The 19,312-nt window shown below is 31.6% G+C and overlaps 2 protein-coding genes across 3 annotated transcripts; one reads left to right on the forward strand and one right to left on the reverse strand.

Annotated features, from left to right (window-relative positions):
• Positions 1 to 2,382: 2,382 nt before the first annotated feature.
• LOC105122412 (uncharacterized) lies at positions 2,383 to 2,982 on the reverse strand. The gene has a single exon (XM_011021503.1). The coding sequence runs from the start codon at positions 2,980 to 2,982 to the stop codon at positions 2,383 to 2,385; it is 600 nt and encodes a 199-aa protein (XP_011019805.1).
• Positions 2,983 to 6,894: 3,912 nt separating this feature from the next.
• LOC105122268 (lachrymatory-factor synthase-like) lies at positions 6,895 to 17,644 on the forward strand. 2 transcript variants are annotated; one of them, XM_011021288.1, is made up of 3 exons: positions 6,895 to 7,149; positions 13,547 to 13,767; positions 17,170 to 17,644. In XM_011021288.1, the coding sequence occupies exons 1-3, from the start codon at positions 7,008 to 7,010 to the stop codon at positions 17,449 to 17,451; spliced, it is 645 nt and encodes a 214-aa protein (XP_011019590.1). In that variant the 5' UTR covers positions 6,895 to 7,007; the 3' UTR covers positions 17,452 to 17,644. The 2 variants fall into 2 exon arrangements, with proteins under 2 accessions (XP_011019590.1, XP_011019589.1); XM_011021287.1 differs by lacking the exon at positions 17,170 to 17,644 and having other exon boundaries at positions 6,906 to 7,149; positions 13,547 to 14,235.
• The last annotated feature ends 1,668 nt before the right edge of the window (positions 17,645 to 19,312 follow it).

Consider the following 19,312-nt stretch of genomic DNA (forward strand, 5'->3'; position numbering starts at 1 on the left):
AAACTAAATAAAATGTATAATGAAACTAAACACATATAGTACAGTGTTGTTAAAAAAAATATAAAACAATATTGTTGTTAGTGAAAAATCACAAATAATCATCCATTAAATGAACGCTCATTTGCATCGAGTTTGATTAAAAAAATATAAAAAATAAAAGTTCACAAAAAAAAGAGAGAAAAACAAAAAGGAGAAATGAAATTTCTAGTGAACCAATAACAAATTCATAAACATAAAAAATAAACTATTTCAACTGATTTGAATTTTTAAATCTAAAATGTTAAGTTAATTTTTGTGATGATTTGTTGTTTATTAATAATTTCTAAACTTGGATTTTTATTAAGAATACTTCAAAGGATAGTTTATAAGCTTTTTTAAAAAAAAATAAAAAAATTTATAAGTCTCAACATTTTAATTATCACCCGTTCAGATTTTGATAAGCATCACACTTAATCCATGTCTACAATTTATATAAAAAAATTAAATAGACCTAGATCTTAGTGTAGACATAACTAAACAAAACTATTAAAGTCGCTTGAACATGGCATGACTTTCAGACCCAAGTGCTTTAAGTCTGGCAAGGCTATAAGACTCAGGCGCCTTAAGTCTGGCAAATATGCAGACCCAAATTTCTTGGATTCGGCAACCATACATGGTTGCTATTCCGCGCCTCGGTCTGGCACCAAACATGGTTGCCAGACTCAAGGTAGTTGGGCTTGACATGGTTGTTAGACCCAAGCAAACAATAAACAGGAAATAAAATAATGTAACAATGTGTGAAAGGTCAAAAAACTCATAGACAATAAGTTTTAATTTTGTTAATCTTGAAGATAGAATAATATTTTTACTATGTAAATAATAGTTAAAAACTATCATACCCCCTGTTGAAACGTTTAATACCAATGAGTTTATGAAAAATACTGAAATACACCAACAGCTAGGGCTTTAATTTTTTAAAAATTTAACTTTATGTGAAAAGATAATATTAGCCATATCTCAAGCCTTCAGAGCTTGAAAAATCTACCATGCAAGTTTACAATGAGTTGTGTTTTAGTCTACAATATATTTGCATAGGGTTGTCAGCCCTATGAAACTCGAGTCTAGTCAAACCCGCACCTAGGTCTAGCAACCATGCTAGACTTGTGCTTGGGTTTGACACCAAACATTGCCAAGCGCTCTTGGATCTAGTACCAAACATGGTTGCCAGACCCATAGGGTGTGGAACTAGCGTGTTTTCCAGACCCAAGATGTTTTGTTCTAACAACTCATACCATATTCAAGTGAAACAAACAAATAGAGAACAATTGTGCACTTTAGTTGTTATAAAAGGAAAAAAAATGTAAATAATTGATTATCAGCGGCAATCCAACAATGATATATCTGCGCATCTACTTATATGACGGATGACAAGATATGGTCAATAAGAAGTGTTTTACTCGCCTGCTTAATGGTGCGGCGCTACCTATTTGCTGGGGACTGCAGATCATCAGTAATTTTTTGATTAAAAAATAAAAAAATACAATATGAAAATACTAAAACGACCCATGATCCTTTTAATTATACAACATATTTAAGTAAATTACATAACTAATTTTTCTATCGCAATCCACGTTAATCTGTGCCTTGAGTTATATTGAAAATCCCATGCTATTCAACTTTCTTTATAATTAATAAGTAAAATCAAATCACATTAAAAAAACACAAATCAACTCTTTCTTTTTCCTTTTTTATTTTAACTATGATTTCTTTTGCCCAACAAAAAACAAAAACAATGGATTCTTCTTAAAAGAATTTTCTATCCACGAGCCGTGGGACTAAAACTAGGCTCCTAATTAATACGTTTTCCCCTTCAAACTATTGACATACAAAATACTGTCATATTTCCTTTTTTTTTCTTTCTTTCTTTTGCTTATAATTCGAGATTCAATAATTAATTAGATAAAAGCACTCTTAAAGGATAAGCACAACAAACTAGTAGGACCTATCCATCATTACAAGCACTAGAACTTAATATCTTTAAGCCAAGCCTGATAAAATCTTCTAACAACTGATAAAGATCCTCAAAAACAAACAAAAAACACAATCAAATTAAAAACCCATCAACAAACTTCTTTGTGGAGAAAGAGGGAGTTATCTTCTTCTTAATTTTCTGCTTGGAGAATATACATATACATATAGAGAGGGAGGGGGGACACGAACGGTGAGCGGAGCACAAACAAACTACAAGGTAAAAAAGAACAGTGATAAAGGGCAAAGGCTCATCCCAAATGTACAATAAGCAAATTACAGAAACTAAAAATTCATGCATTGACCGCCCTATCACCAGAAACTGGACTTCACTTACAGGTGGCCCCACACGTGCCACGTTTACTGAACTGCAGCTTACCGAGCAGCTATCCCCTTCTGCAACCTTAATTCCTTGTAAAACATCTCTATAAACTCCTCAGCCTCCTTGTCCACCTGGCAATCCTCGTCAGCATCCCTCATCGTGAATGGCGAGTCGGTTATTCTCACTTGTCTAACCATCGGGCTCCACGTCCCGAACCACCCAGCTGAACCAACCAAAGGCGATGCCTCAACTGCCACATCACCGCCGCAGCTACTCGACGCCATATCATCACCGCCGAGTGACGGCGCGTGGATCCGCGTGTGTTTGTAGTGAGCGTGGAGTTTCCGCCTCTTGGCTTGGTAATAAGGTTGCTTGTAGCTGTAGAATTTATAAGCAGGGCTGCCGCTGCAGCTGAACTCATACTCTCTAGGAGATATGAATGACATGTGAACATCATGTGAAATGCAACTCAGTGTGTTGTGTTGTTGGACCATGATGTCGTTCAAGGCTTTCCTTAGGATCTTGCCTCGTTTCATCAAGAAATGGAGATCAAGCATGAGCTTGCTCTTTAACATACCCTTTTGCATCATCAAGAAGATTAAACGGAGCACGTTGCATACTTTCTTGGCTGTCAGTGGGGGACCTGCTTCCATTTTTGTGCTCAATGAGAGAGAGAGAGAAAGGGAGGTATATGTGGTGGGTGATGGGGAAGAAAGAGGTATTTATAGAACAGAAAAGGGTAGAGTGGAGCCATGAAAATAGAATTTTCATTGCTCTCTTTGTTAAGAATAACAGATTCACTTTAATCATTTCTTTTGTGTTTGTGCTGTCTCAGCATTGTCAAAGAAATGTCCTACAAATTTCTTTTAATCTGATAATAATGTTTCTTTCTCGTCAAGGATAATACATATTTTAAGTTAGCTACCAAAACAACTTGTCCAAGTTTAATTCTTCAATTTCTACCAGGAAAGAACATTGATTTTGATTGAATAGACAAATTTCTCATTAGTTTTAATTGCTAATGTCCTTGTCATAGGTGATTGTGAAATTGATGATCTCTCACTGGATTTCCCTACTTGGATATTTTCCTTGGGGCAGGATTTTTAAATACAAACGAAGCCACTGAACAGCCATACTTTGATCTAATTACAATAATATTAAGGAGATGTGACCGTTGCTGATCGCTGATCTATACTTTTAATGTAAATGCTTGGTGCCGATTTGAATTACCTGCAACTTTAAAACAACCGATTCTTCACTGTTCATGCAAATTTTAAAATAAGTTAATATATTTATACGAGAACAATTATACGTAAGAGTTCAGGTGGTCAGTACTGTGCGTATCTAAACCTAGAGATCTGGGGTTGGAAAGCTAGGCAAAACATTATTTTTTTTTAAATAATATTTGAGATGTTTATTATTATTATTATTATTTTAAATAAGAGCTTGTCTATCATCTTAGTAAAAACGAAAAAAATAAAGTAAGGCTAGGCTAGTGAGCCGATGAGCTGTACTCGACTTGATCCTTTTCTATTTTACTTTTTTGGGTTTTTATGGGACTTCACAGAAAACATACTAGATTCATTCACTTTTTATTTTTGACATGTTTTTTAAATATTTTTTTAAATTTTAATAAATTAATTTTTAATTATTATATAAAAATAATAATACTAGTAATATTTTTTAATCAAAACTCAATTCAAATGTTTTGTGTATTCTTCAAAAATTTTAATTTTACATAAAATATGAATATATTATTTTGATATTTTGTGTTAACTTGATGTAACAATCATATATATTTTTAAATAAAAATAATAATTGTAATTAAAAACTTTATGTTCATTAAGATAAACAAGAAGCACTTTACTTTAATAATAAAATTTATCTTAGTGGGAAAAAACTCAAAATAATTGTATTTTTAAGTTTAATAACAATATTATTCATTGAGACCTCAATATTTTTTTTTTATATTCAATTTTTTTGATCTCAACCACGTAAAATAAATATACAAACTAGTTAATTATTATATTTATTTTGATTTTACATAAAAATAAAGTCATTAAGGGAGGGCCATTTTAAACTCATAAAATTTTTCAATCATAAAATCTTTTTTTCGGCCGCACTCTCTCCTTTAATTTAAAAAGCATAATAACTAGATTTAGTCTAATAGTTACCCAAAATTTAGCCAAATCAGAATTACTTGGTAAAAATATATTTGTAACTCATGAGTTTATCCCAGCAAAACTTGGATAAAACCTAACTAGGTCCCTTTCAAGAACTTTTTTTAAATTTTTTTGTCAAGAAAAACATTACTTTATTTCTTTTTTTATTTTTTAAAATTTATATTTTTTTGAGATAGATTTAGGTTGAACTATTGACTTGTGGATTAATTCAATAAATCCATAAATTGGGTTGATTCTAATAACTTTGTGCAAGTAGAGAATAATATAAATTATATTTTGAAACCTTACCTGATAAATTAAGTGTTTAAGTTAAAATGATTATTTGATATAATATTATCATTTTGATGACCAAATAATTATGATTTACTCTTATTCTAATTAATAAAATTAAGCATAAGATAGTATAATATGTGAAAATTTCAAGTTCAAGCCAAAATAGCTGTCATTTGAGAGAGTGAGTCAGATAATAATATAAATTATATATTGAGATCTCACCTAACAGGTTAAACTTTTTGGTTTAGATGATTTTTTGATATTTTTTTGTTCAATTCTTTGATCTCTTTCTTTTATTATTTAGAAAATAATAATAAATATTTACCTTGATTATTTCCTTAGCAAGCCCCCTCAAACTTGTGATAATTTTAATTTTTATGAGTTTAACATATATCACTTCTATTTTCATTATAGCATATCTACTTATCTTCAACAATTATATTTTCATAAACATAGCTATTTTTAGTTATTTTCCTCCTCTACTGTTGTTGTTATATTTGTCTAGCAAAACATTTCTTTTTAAAATTTAACTTTACAAGTGATCATTCTACTTTGATTTACTATTCATCACACTGAAGATTTTGTTTTATCATAGCTCCTTAGCTATTTTTTATTTTCTTTTTTAAAAATAATTCTTTTTTTTTAATAGGTGGTCTCTTTTGTACTGTCTTATTTTTCGTATAAGAATTTACTAACTTATATTAAGTCTCTCTCGTTTTTTTTTTTCTTGATGTAGGATCTCAATTCTCTTGTTAGATTTTGTCATTTTACACCTTCTTTATGTTATTTGGTTATACACATGATCTTGAAATTTTTTCTTATCATGAGTTGATATATTATTAAAAAATAATATTAAATAAAATATATAATAAATAATAAATAAGATTGAAAATAATGTGTTTTAAAGTAGAATGATATAAAACCGTCCATCAAACTAGAGAGTACTAATATTTAAAACAATACATAATTGATTTGTTTTAATATAAAAAAAAATTATAAAAATTATAAATTAATATAAATTATATATTAAATTTTATTTAACAACTTAAATTTTTAAATTAAATTAATTTCTTGGCATCGGAGACATATAAATATCTTCATGAAATCTTGAAACCTGGGAAAGAAAATGAAACTAGTGAAAGGGTGTGTGATTTCTTTCACGTGGATGACATTTCTTTTCACTTTCTTGCACTTCCTTTCTTCTCCATTATACGGTGATCAAGGATTAGCTTCCTTTAGCGACAGAGCTGAGACAGTGTGACAGAGCTGAGATAGTTGCAAAATGAAAGTGATTGCCATCTGGCTAGCTTGATAAGGTTGGCGGGATTGAATTATAAAACCAGCTACCTTGCCACGAGGCTGCCTCTCCAACGCTAGGCTTTATGGTAGATCTGGGGCCCTACATTTGGAGACCAATCCCTTCCCTTGTCATCTTGGCCATCCGATTAGTTTGATTGAAGTTTCACTTTATGCTAAGGTCTTAATAAGGATATATATGAACTCGGCAAGTGAAAGCTACAAATATTAATTCATAATGCAGCACTAAAAAAGAATAAAAAAGAAATGCCACTTGGTTTTTTGGAGCTCACGTTAAGTATAATCCTTTCTTTAGCCCTTCAGTACCGTATACTTTCTTTTTAAAAGAAATTTATATTGGAAAAAGAAGCTGTATTTTATATATCTAGTAGGGTTCTCATCATGATGCAAGCTAGAATCCTAAGTTGTTTTGAGCAATGAATTTAATCATTTAATGGTAGATAAGCTGAAACTTTTCTGAAGGGCATTTCAAAGGTATAGTTACGAGCTAGGGACCGATCGATTGTACTGTTTGGTATAAAAATTTGGTGGCAATGTCATTTCAACCAATAATTTACCTGATTATGACAATCACTACTGCACTCTCTCGAACGTTTATACTATGCGATAAAGATTTTTAGCGTTTTGTTCCCTTCGTGGTAAGGAAAGATCATTGATCACTTGTTTGATATTGACTGCCTTGTATTATACGACGGTTGCTTGTGAAATTGGGACCATCATGATGAAGGGGCCAGTATTGAATCATGTTGTCAATTATGGTGGTTTTCAGTGTTCTTTCATCATTTATAAGGAAGCTAAACACACCAAATCTACATCTGGTTTTTGTGATTCTTGGTGAATGAATTCAACACTTGTAACCAAAATACATTAATTTGTCATTCGATGCCATCTACTTCAAATATAGGATGCTTAGATTAGAGAGGTGGAACGCCGTCCCTTTTCAGTTATGTACACGTGAAGTAGGGCATAGGATGGCTCCCCGTGCATTGATGAAGGCAGTGGATGAACTTGCAACTTTGAATGAGCCTCTAGGCTTGCCTTCGACAAGTAAGCCTTCTCCTCTTAAAATCTGTTCGCTCCAGGGTTATTCTTTGGAAACCATCCCTGGTGCTGCTATATCACAATTTATTCTTGGACATAGCTATTCACGAAACGTGGTATAGGACTTGACAGCAGCAAGAGCCTCACATCCAAGCAAGAGCTCAAATCCATCCTATTAACGAGTTGATCCATGCACTATACTATAAATCACACGATCAGAAGTAAGCAATCTTGAAAAAAATACATTGGATATCGGTTTTTAAAAAAAAAACAGGGGGGGAAGGGGGCATGGCTAGCTTCAAATCTAGATCTCTTTTATGATAGTCATCGCGAATCCATTTTCTTTGATGGATGACCTCAAGGACAACTCATTCACAGACCTGTCATCTTAGAGGGGACGTTGCGCCCAGAAAATATGATAGGAGAAACTATACGTAGAGCAACGAGCGATTGGGCATAAATTAGAATCAATCCCTCAAGATTTGACAGCTTCAAATCCATTAACAACCATTTATGAAACACACATCAGGTTTTGAATTGCGGAGAGCGGGTGAGAAGGATCCCAAGTTGTCAACCATCTGTATTGAAGCCAAACCAAATCCTCTCACTCTAACTTTAGATGTAGTTGTTTTAGTCCCTCCATCCTGAATTGCCGTCCGTCGAAGAATGGAGGACCAAATTGCCGTCGTGTCCATATTGATGTCAAACTGGATTTTAATCCTCTGTACATACATTATTTCAGAATTAATGTGGTGGGAGGGTGGATGCCTAAATTCCTAAATGACAAGACTATACTCTATCACTCCATCTTTAAATATAGTTCATTCACTCCTTCATATTTGGTAGTTGCCATAGGAAAGTGGACGTCCAGGTTCTCGTGTGCCAATGCTGTCCAAAAACTACATCTTAGTCTTCCAACTTTAAATATAGTTATTTGAGTTAATTTTGCGGGTCCGGTGATGGCTTAAAGTTATGGTTTATTATTATTAACAAAACACTAAAACTGTTCAGCCTTTCAATATAACCCTTTCACTATAACCTATAAGAAAAAACATTTTTTTTTTATCCCTAACACTTTTTACGCTTTGATACCTCAATTTCCATTTCTTCTTATTTGTTCCTTCAACATTACTTTGATTTGTAATTGGTATTAGTGATTTGTTTTTCATATTTGCATATGAGGATCTTGAGGTATCGAGAAAATGTTCTGTCTTCTTCGTTAATGCTTGGTTTGACAAAATTAAATTAAATTTAATTGATTTAAAATAAATAAAGTTTTAGGAACCAAATTTAAAGATTAAAAAAATATTCAATCCCTTTTTTTTTGCCAACATTGAGGACTGATTTGCATGATTAGGGAGGAGTTCATGTCTCTTTTTTAACTTCGGTTCCTCAATTCTTTTTATTTTTTTTCATTTGGTTCCCTTCACATCGGTTTTATTTGATATTTGACTTGATAGTTTATTTTGATTAACTTGATATAGAGATTTCACAATATTGAGAATTTTTTTTGGTGTTTAGTTGATTTTGATTAACTTGATATAGAGATTTCACAATATTGAGAATTTTTTTTGGTGTTTAGTTGATTTTGATTAACTTGATATAGAGATTTCACAATATTGAGAATTTTTTTTTGTATTTAGTTGATGCTTGATTTTGCAAAATAAAATAAATTTTGGTTGGTTTAAAATAATCAAATGTTAAGGGACTAAAACTGAAACTAAAATAAATATAGGAGCCAAGGTAAATAAGTAGAGCAAATTGCATCAGCTAGTAAGTGAGAGAATTTAATCGCGTTTTGACGACATATGTGGCTTCCCTTAACAGCCAAATGTTAGTTTTCATGGTGCATTGAAAGCAACATGTTGAACTTTTCTTGTTGGCCCGACATGTGTCGGTGGAGGAGAAACGGTGAGCCTTTGGTGATCTTTTTTTGTTTTTCTCTCTTTTTTCTTATCGGGATTCATACCAACCTATCAAAATTGAAAAGTGTCATATTATCTTGTTTTTGTAATAAATTTGATCTTTTTTTATTGCTATTTATTTATTTTTTATTCTTTTTTTAATTAATTTTTTTGTTTAATTTCATCTCTTAACATTTTGTTTTATTTTTGTTTAATTTATTCTTTTATCCTTTTTTATCGAGTATTTTTTTCAATTTTATTTCTTAATATTTGGCTAATTGAGAATTTGATTTTATGATTTCTTACAAACTTGTCTTCTATGGGATATTTCCAGTCTCATGGGTCATGGTTTGGAAGACTAGTCTAAATTAACTTTGGTCTTTTTTTATGTCATTTAATTTTTTTTTTCAATTTTTTTTAATATGGGCTGGTTAAGGATTGGGCCTCGTGATTTTTTTTATTTTTTTTAATAAGATTATCTTTATGTCATATTTAGGATTCCTAGACTAGTTGGTTAACTCTAGTCGACTCATGTAAATTTCAGGTAAATTTCTTGTGAATTACTAGTTAGATATTTAGTACAACAACAACAAAAATAACAACAATAATTGAATATAAATTTTTATTTAAGAAGTTTAATGATGGACAAGGATAAAATTGAACAAGTTAAAAATTGAGAAAAACATTATATGAAAATGGGAGAGAATAAATGGGCTTAATTGTTCAAACAGGAAAAAGAGATCCTTAAGCGAAATAAAGAGGAAAATTGTTAATATTTAAGCGTGAATTGTGTAAAAAATTGGTCAATATGGCTAGCCATTCTAGGGGTTGAGAGGGGGAGAAGATTAAGTGAAAAATCTACTAAAACACACCCTTAAAATTCATTAAAAAACAAGATAGATAAAGTGATTATAACGTGTTAGGATGGGAGTTGAGCAAGTGAATTGCAAAGAAATCAAGGAATTTTTTCATTAAGGGACAAATCATTGATAGAGGGAAAGGGGTTCAATCCTTTATTTCTTTGAGTTAGAAAGTGACAAATTCTCTTCTTTTGATTAAATTAATGTATTTTTGGTCTATGGTGATTTATTGCTTTTGTTAATAGTGATTGTGAAGTGAGTTGTGATTTTGATATGTGTTAATTCATGAAGTTGTGATGAATTAATTTCTAATTAGATAAAATAATAGTGGGTAATATTCTAATTTGTGAAATATAAAAGAAAAAAATAATAATCCTCTTTCCTTGTGGAGTTTTGGAAAAAATAAAATAAAATTAGAAAGATAAAAATTGATTAATAATTGATGTTAATTTTATTAGAATGTGAGTTATAAGGGTGTGTAAGGATTTGAAAGAAGTTAAATTGAAGTTGTTTAATGGAGAATATAAACATTTTAATTGTTTGGTTATTTTATGAATGCAAGCATGATGTTGAGAATTAATTTAAATTGTTGGTGTTATGTGAAATTGGGACAAGTGAAATAAGTAAAGAATGGATAATAATACAGGAGAAGAAATTAAATAATTATAAAAAAATCTATATTCTTTTTCACTAGGTGGCATTTCGACCAAGTGTACGTAGGATTTAATAAATTTATTATTGTTTGATGATATGACATTGTTTTGATTTAAGAAAGGTGTAAATTAATTAATTGGTGATGTAGTGATTAAATTGATGTAGTGATTAAATTGATGTAGTGAACGCAGGGGTGGGCAAAACTACAGGAGTCACTCAATAAACATGTTTAGTTAGCGAGATGCAAGTACTAAAAATGTATTTAATATCTTGAATCCTTAGCTCTGAAATTTAATTGTGTCCTTGCTAAATCTAACTTTTAAGTATTATTATTTTCATATATTAAATTATTTGCATGATGAATGACTAATTAGTTATCTTGGTTTGAGCTAGTGTCCCATAAATAAACAAATGGTTGGTTAGTTATCCTGATTTTTGGCTAGTATAAATAGGTAAATAATTAGTTAGTTTCTTGGTTTGGAATTGGTGTTTTGAAAATTAGATTAAATTCCTAGTCTCAAAGTAAAATATGTTGTTAAAATAATTACAGTAATGTGAAATGTTAATTAAATTATTTCAAATTAATTATGTTTGTTTTATAAATAATTAATAACTTTAGAATATACTTTTTGGCACATTTCTTCAAAACATGATTATATAAATGTCTTTTTTGTGTATTTTAATGACTAATTAGTTGTATGTGAAAACTTAAGTAGACTAGCTATGCTTTTAATTTGATATGTATTTATTTTCATGGTAATGAAAGTAAGTAATTAAGAAATTTTCTTTGTATTTTAATATTAGAATGATTATTTAAATATGTCATGAGTTAGGATTTTAAGATGTATGAATTTAATTGTTGTATGAAATTAATTTAATTGGTTTTTTTAATTAGTTAGTATGTATTTTTTTTAAATTGTTAAAAGTGAAAATGTGTGACAATATGATCTATGAAATCATTGAATAAGTCTAAAATGGTTGGATTGTGTTGATGAAGATTGATCAATATTATTATTATGAGATTATTTTAATTTTATGATGAGGTCGTAAATTTTGTAGATTGACTCAAGTAAATTTGAGTTTTTTTAAAAAAAAATTTAATATTTTTTTCAATTATATTTTTTAACATTTGAATGATTGAGAATTGAAATTTATATATATATATTTTTATAATTATTCATTGTCATTTAATATTTTTTGTTATCAAATAAATTGAAGATCTTTAAAGAGTATTGAGGGAATATCTTTTTATTATTATTAAAAAGTATTTTTTTAATGGGTGATGTATTATTTATTTCTTCAATGATTTTTTTAATGATTAGAAAGCAGTGATTTCCTAGATTTTCTTTTTATTTTTTTGTTGTTGATGGTATTAGATGTAAATACCTAAGAATCATATTAAAAGCTTCAATAAACCTATTTAGAAATTCATTTTAATATCCTTTTAAGCTATAAAACATCAAATCAATTTTCAAAATCAATTCTTACATTTGAGCTTAGATTTACCTTTTTTTTCTTTCTTTCTTGATGATTGTGTAACTTATAAATGCTTTCAATAAACTCAAAAGGCTTATTTTTATCAGATAAAGGTTATTAATGATCGGTTTCTGTCAAAAATTTTATTTTGATCACTTTCTTTCTTTTCCATTTATCCATCCATCACCCTCTTTCTAGAATAACAAAACTATGAACTTATTAAAAATTAGCATTTTTATTAATAGGAAAATGAGAGCGCCAAATAAGAGGATAAAAGTGAAACTTGATCAAAACAAGGTCACTTTTCCATGCACTCGGAAGAAACCAAGCTGTGTTTTTTAGGAGCTTCACTATTTATTTTTAACAGTAACCCCCAGATTTTTTTTTTATTATTATTTTGAATATCTATCCTACACAATTTTTGCTTTTATTGGTAGATGCTTTTTAAAAGTATTTTTGACTTAAAAAATATAAAATTAATATTTTTAGTGTTTTATGATAGTTTTAATGTGTTGAGATAAAAAAAATATTTTTTATTTTTTATTTTAATGTATTTGAAAATAAAAATCGACTTTGAAAAACACTCTACGCCATGATCTCAAATACCCCTTTAGCCTAGCCAAGTTGTCTGCCACTGCATTTCCTTCTCTTAGAATGTGTTTAAAGCTGACTTGAAGCTTTCAGTTAGCTGAGAGATGGAATTGAAAGTGTGTTGCATTCTCCAAGGTGTTAGTCCAGATCCTTATTAAGCCATGAGATAGCTCCAATTCTCATAGCACTTCTGATCGCCAGCACCTCTGTTTCATTCGATCCCTTGATGCCTGCTGCCAAAGAAGAAATACACAAGAATGTCCATGGAGATCTCTTAAAACCCCACCAATTCCTGACCTTCCTGGCTCGTCCAAACTCCAAAGACGACACATCCAATGTGTCCGCGGCCCAATCTGGCTTTGAATCATTGAAAATCAATCCATTCCTTGAAAGACATATCCACCAGAGGACATCATGTAGCATTAAAGAGCATACATTTCTCTGATAGAACCCAGCACCTGACGGCATCATTGTTGAAATAAGTTATCTTCCTATCTGGGCACAGACCAAGAGCCAACCTGATGCCCTTGACGAATATTGCATTTGACCCCACGTTACCGTTCTAGCTAATTATTAATCTCAATAAGAAAAAAAGAATTGTGTAGCCACCCGGTGTCAATGAACTAGGATAACTCAGGCAATGGTGGGCCACTATCACCACGTTAGTGCAATTATAATTTTTCCATAATTTATTAGCCAATGGCAAACTTTGCCTTTGCCCAGATGTAAAGCAAGGATTCTCCAGATATTCTGTCATTTTCCTTACATACAAACAGTTTTAAAATTTTTTGAAATCGTCCGTTGACGACAACGCCTTAATGATACAAGTTTTAAGCATCATAATTGGTCACGTCGCCACTAACGGCCCTCACAGAAGCTAACATCCCTCTCCCTCTCCCTCTCCCTCTATCATGACAGAAGAAACACAAGGCAAATGGGAAGGCAAGGCCACGGTTGAGCTTAAAGGCCCAACAGCAGACCAGGTATGGCCTTTCTTGGCGGACTTCTGTAATCTGCATAAGTGGCTTCCAGGTGTGGATACATGTTACCAAGTTGAGGGTGAGCTAGGACAACCTGGCTTGGTTCGGTACTGCAGTTCTGGCACAGCATCATCGGAGGGGAGCCATGAAGGGAATAAGGTCATCTGGGCCAAAGAGAAGCTAATAATGATCAATCCAAGCGAACGGTGTCTAAGCTATGAGATCCTTGAAAATAACGCTGGATTCAAGTCATATGTGGCCACCATGAAAGCATTTCCAATCAACAATGGAGATGGAGATGGTCAACATGGGTGCAAGATCGAGTGGTCCTTCATTGCTGATCCAATTGAAGGGTGGCCATTGGAGGATCTCAATTCTTATGTCAACTCCTCTCTCCAGTTCATGGGACAAAAAATGGAACAGGCTGTCCTATCTGGGTAACTTAATTTAAGAAATTAGCAAGTCTGAACTGAAATTTTATTTTTAATTGAATAAGTACTGCTATTAATGTTAATCATCTTCAATTATATGCTATTAACTTAGTTATGTGGACAAACACCTTGTCTAAACCTCTTTGTAATTTCTATGAAAACTTCTTTTGCAATAAATTTCTTGTTCTTCTAGAAATCCCCTTGGTAAATTTGATTTGGAGAATCTTGAATTGGCAAAATATGATCTTGGACGCTTGGTGAAACCTTGTCTAGGCGACAAATATTGTGAAATGTGCATGTTTCTTCGTGATTTCTATTTAACCCGTGATTAGCTGCGGGTGGAATAAATTTTTTCATCAACATAAAAAAAAATAAACATGATAGAACTTCATATGCATTTTTGGACATAAAAAACCTTAATCATAAATTTATAAATACATTTAATTAAATAAATAAAGAATTTTTTTTGCAATTAAAATAAATCATAAAAACTAATTTTTAACTAATTAAAGTTAATTAGTTAAACTCGTAACTCGAGTCAATGATTTTTTAAATAAATTTTATATAACTATATGAAAGAAAAATAAAAGCTTGAATTAAGAATCAACTAAATATCAAGTTGTTTATTTGAAATTGCGATAAACATATAAATTTCAAATCAAAACAAATTATATTGTCCAATTAAAAATAAATAAAATATTAAAATTTCAAATCAAAACAAATTATATTGTCTAATTAAAAAAATAAAATATTAAAAAATAAAATTAAAAAATAAACAAGAAAAATCAATAAAGATCCAATTATGAAGGATCAAGTTGAAAAAAAAAAGAAGAAAAAAAGGCTTAGAGCATGTTTGAGAGTATGGTTGCTGTTACTTTTCAAAGTGCTTTTCATTCAGAAAAGTGTGCCAATAATATTTTTTTATTTTTTAAAAATTATTTTTAAAATCAGAACATCAAAATGATTTGAAAATATCAAAAATATATTAGTTCAAAATAAAAAAAAAATTTATTTTTTTTCGGAAGCGCTTTTCAACGCAATGCCAAACACCCTCTTAGGCTTGTTGGCCTAGGGCAACCCATGCACCTGAGATGATTTTTTTATATATATATATGGCAAGCTACTCCCTAATATTTTTTAAAAAAATAACAGGTAAAGATATAATTTTTTTTACTTAAATTTTGGCTGTCAGAGATAATTGAAAAGTCAAGAAACAAGTGTTCTACATGCAAAATATCCATTTTTAATATTTTATTTTAACAAAAAAAAACCATAAAAACATAATATAGACCCAAATAGACCCATTTATGCTTTCAAGCAACCTCAAAAAAGGTCAAAAAACAACAAATTAACCAAAAACCCAAAAACTTTCTAATGTTAAATTTTTTAGGCAATTTAAAGGTAAAATGTTATCTTATTGGAACTCTTCTTATAAAATAAAACTTTTAGACACTAAAAATGATAATTTTAATAGTCAAAATAATTGTTAATCAATATTTTCTCTCTCTTACCACAAGCCAAAGAAAAAAGAATAAGAGAAATGAAGTTTATGGACAAAAAGTAAACTTTGAAAAAATCAAAGGAATAAAAAATGTGTATACCACTAAGAGGATCAAAGCAAGTTTTTTTAGTTAATTTCAAAACCACCATCTATTTCCTCCATGTTTTTTCATATTAGTCCCTTGTCTTTTAATTCTATCATTCCTTAATAAAATAGAAATAATTGGCCTTCAATCTGAACATAAAAGGATGAGATTGATGAGAAAAAAAAGTTTAATAACTAAAAAAGAAATGGTTGTGGGATTTCACAAGGAATTATGAGGGGAGCTAATGTGACGTGGGAACAATATTTCCCCACACGAGGACCAAATTATAAATGATGATGGTCAACCTTTCCCAAATATATATATATTTTCTTCGGCTATTAAAAGGACTCTAGACAAAAGAAAAAGAAATCAAATCTTATTTTAATTTTGTCAATTTAAGTCCTTTTTTCCTTATTAAGATTAGGAAAAGACTGTAATCTAATTCTCTTTGGTGAAAAGATATTCTCCAAACTAAGACACCACATGTGTCCATTGAGATAAAAATAAATAATTATCTATTGATATAAAATTGAATTGAATTTTGTAATTATGACTTTAAATGTCAAATATAGGAGTGCTAAATTTCATAAGATCTTTCACTATGTATGTATGTATATTTATATACATTCTTAATTTCATGAATTCACTGATTGTTTTATTTTTTGATTTTCTTATCAATTTATTATTTGTTTGTTTCTCTCTTCCCCCCCCCGCCCTTGATACTGTAATATAATTCCATTTTTCTTCTTGGAAACAATTAAACTAATTAGAGTAGAGAAATAGTAATTCATTACAAAAGATGGTCTCTGATTTAAATATCAGGCATCAAAGTTGTTGTTGTATATAAATAGAAGAAAAACTGCCCATCAAATTAGACATCCTCTCTTTAATGGCAGACAACAAGCCCCAGAAGCGAAGGGAAGGCCATAGTTAAAGCTAAAAGATCCAACAGCAGACCAAGCATGGTCGTTTTTTGGAGAAACCAAGTAATTATTTGTATAGATTGTTGATATTAGGTTGACTGGTTAGAGAAGGGAGGAACAAGCCACCGCAATACGGTGGCTGGAGTAGTCGAAAGTATTATTTCGAAACAATTTAAAACCTTCAACCACTGCGTGTCAATGAACTAGGATAACTCTGATAATGGTGGGACCACTATTACTACGCCAGTTCATTGTCCTTACCCTTGGAAGCAACAGTTAGGGGGAAAAAATCTGAAGTCGTACGCTCACCAAAGTGGCTTAAGCATCATAATTGGTCAGGTCACCACTACCGACCCTCACAGAACCCAACATTCCTCTCCCTCTATCATGACAGAAGAAACACAAGGCAAATGGGAAGGCAAGGCCACGGTTGAGCTAAGAGGCCCAACAGCAGACCAAGTATGGCCTTGCTTGGAAGACTTCTGTAATCTACAAAAGTGGCTTCCACGAGTGGATACATGCTACCGAGTTGAGGGGGAGCTAGGACAACCTGGCCTGGTTCGGTGCTGCAATTTTAGCAAAGTACCATCGGAAGGGAGTCATGAAGATGAAGAGAATATGGTCATCTGGGCCAAAGAGAAGCTAATAATGATCAATCCAAGCGAACGGTGTCTAAGCTATGAGATCCTTGAAAATAACGCTGGATTCAAGTCATATGTTGCCACCATTAAAGTATCGCCAATCAACGATGGAGATGGGGATGGTCAACATGGGTGCACGATCGAGTGGTCCTTCATTGCTGATCCAATTGAAGGGTGGCCATTGGAGGATTTCAATTCTTATATTAATTCCTCTCTCCAGTTCATGGGGGAAAAAATGGAACAGGATGTCCTATCTAGATAATTTTATTTAAAAAATTGGCCTGTCTAGCTGAAATTTGGTTTTTAGTTGAATAAGAAGTGATGTTATTAATGTTAATCATTATATGTTATTAGCTTAGTTATTAGGAGAAACACCTTGTCTCAGCCTTTTTTTCAACTCCCATGAAAACTTCTTCTGCATTAAATTTCTTGGTCTTGTAGAAAATTTCTTGGTAGATTCGAGTTGTAGAATCATGAAGTGGCAAGATATGATCTTGGACACTTGATGAAACCTTGTCCTGGCGGTATCTATGGATTGGAAAAATCTTAGGTATGGGATTTTAATAAAAATTTCCTGAACTTTCTCCAAGAAGCTATACTCTAATATATCAATATAACTCTCTTTTTTTTACATTTTCCCTGCTTAATAAGATAAGGAAGATACTGTAATCTAATTCTCTCAAGGGAAAACAGATTCTCCAAGACTAGCCATTTTTCTTTTTTGAAATAACTAAACTAATTAAAGTAGAAAAATAATAATGCATTACAAAAGTTGGTGCATGCCTTAAATATCAGGCATCAAATTTGTTGTTGGATATAAATGGATGAACAACTGCTCATCAAACTACACCTCTCTTTAATGGCAGAAAGCACAGCCCCCGGATGGGAAGGGAAGGCCATAGCTGAGCTAAAAGGCCCAGTAGCAGACCACGCATGGTCATTTTTGGATGCCTCCTGTAATCTATATAAGTGGCTTCCAGCACAATGCTAACATCGGCAGTGAGGTCAGCTGGGCCAATTAGAACTTCTTCTGCATTAAATTTCTTGGTCTTGTAGAAAATTTCTTGGTAAATTCGAGTTGTAGAATCATGAAGTGGCAAAATATGATCTTGGGCACTTGATGAAACCTTGTCCTGGCGGTATATCTATGGATTGGCAAATCTTAGGTATGGGATTTTAATAAAAAATTCCTGAACTTTCTCCAAGAAGCTATACTCTAATATATCTATATAACTCTCTTTTTTTTGCTCCCCCACCCAATAAGATAAGGAAGATACTGTAATCTAATTCTTTCAAGGGAAAACAGATTCTCCGAGACTAGCCATTTTTCTTTTGTGATCAAGGGAAAACAGATTCTCCAAGACTAGCCATTTTTCTTTTTTGAAATAACTAAACTAATTAAAGTAGAAAAATAATAATGCATTACAAAAGTTGGTGCATGCCTTAAATATCAGGCATCAAATTTGTTGTTGGATATAAATGGATGAACAACTGCTCATCAAACTACACCTCTCTTTAATGGCAGAAAGCACAGCCCCCGGATGGGAAGGGAAGGCCATAGCTGAGCTAAAAGGCCCAGTAGCAGACCACGCATGGTCATTTTTGGATGCCTCCTGTAATCTATATAAGTGGCTTCCAGCACAATGCTAACATCGGCAGTGAGGTCAGCTGGGCCAATTAGAAGATGGTGATGAATGATCCCGTTGAACGGTGCCGAAGTTATGAGATGCTTGAAAATTATGCCAAAGATAAGCCATGTGTGGCCACCATTAAAGGGTCGCCAATATTCAGTGGAGATATTCAACATGGGGCAAGATCGAGTGGTCATTCAGTCTTGATCTTAATTATTTAAATACCATTGAAACCCTCATCACATACTTCTCAAGTAATTCTGATATTCGCCTGTTCAATTACATGATTTCTTGCTGTATTAATTTGTAAACCAAAAACATAAGCTGATCTTTCCTGTAATTTTCACCTGTACACTGGAGCAAATATACGTGCACATGGATTTAATTTCAGGCTGTTGATATAACTCTAATGTATCAACTTCTAACTTAGAAGTTGCTCTAAAATAATTCTCTGCTGGGAAAAGAGATCCCCAAAGTAGTCGTTTGTCTCTC

Source organism: Populus euphratica, unplaced genomic scaffold (genome assembly GCF_000495115.2).
Source record: "Populus euphratica unplaced genomic scaffold, PopEup_1.0 scaffold19.1, whole genome shotgun sequence".
NCBI lineage: Eukaryota > Viridiplantae > Streptophyta > Magnoliopsida > Malpighiales > Salicaceae > Populus > Populus euphratica.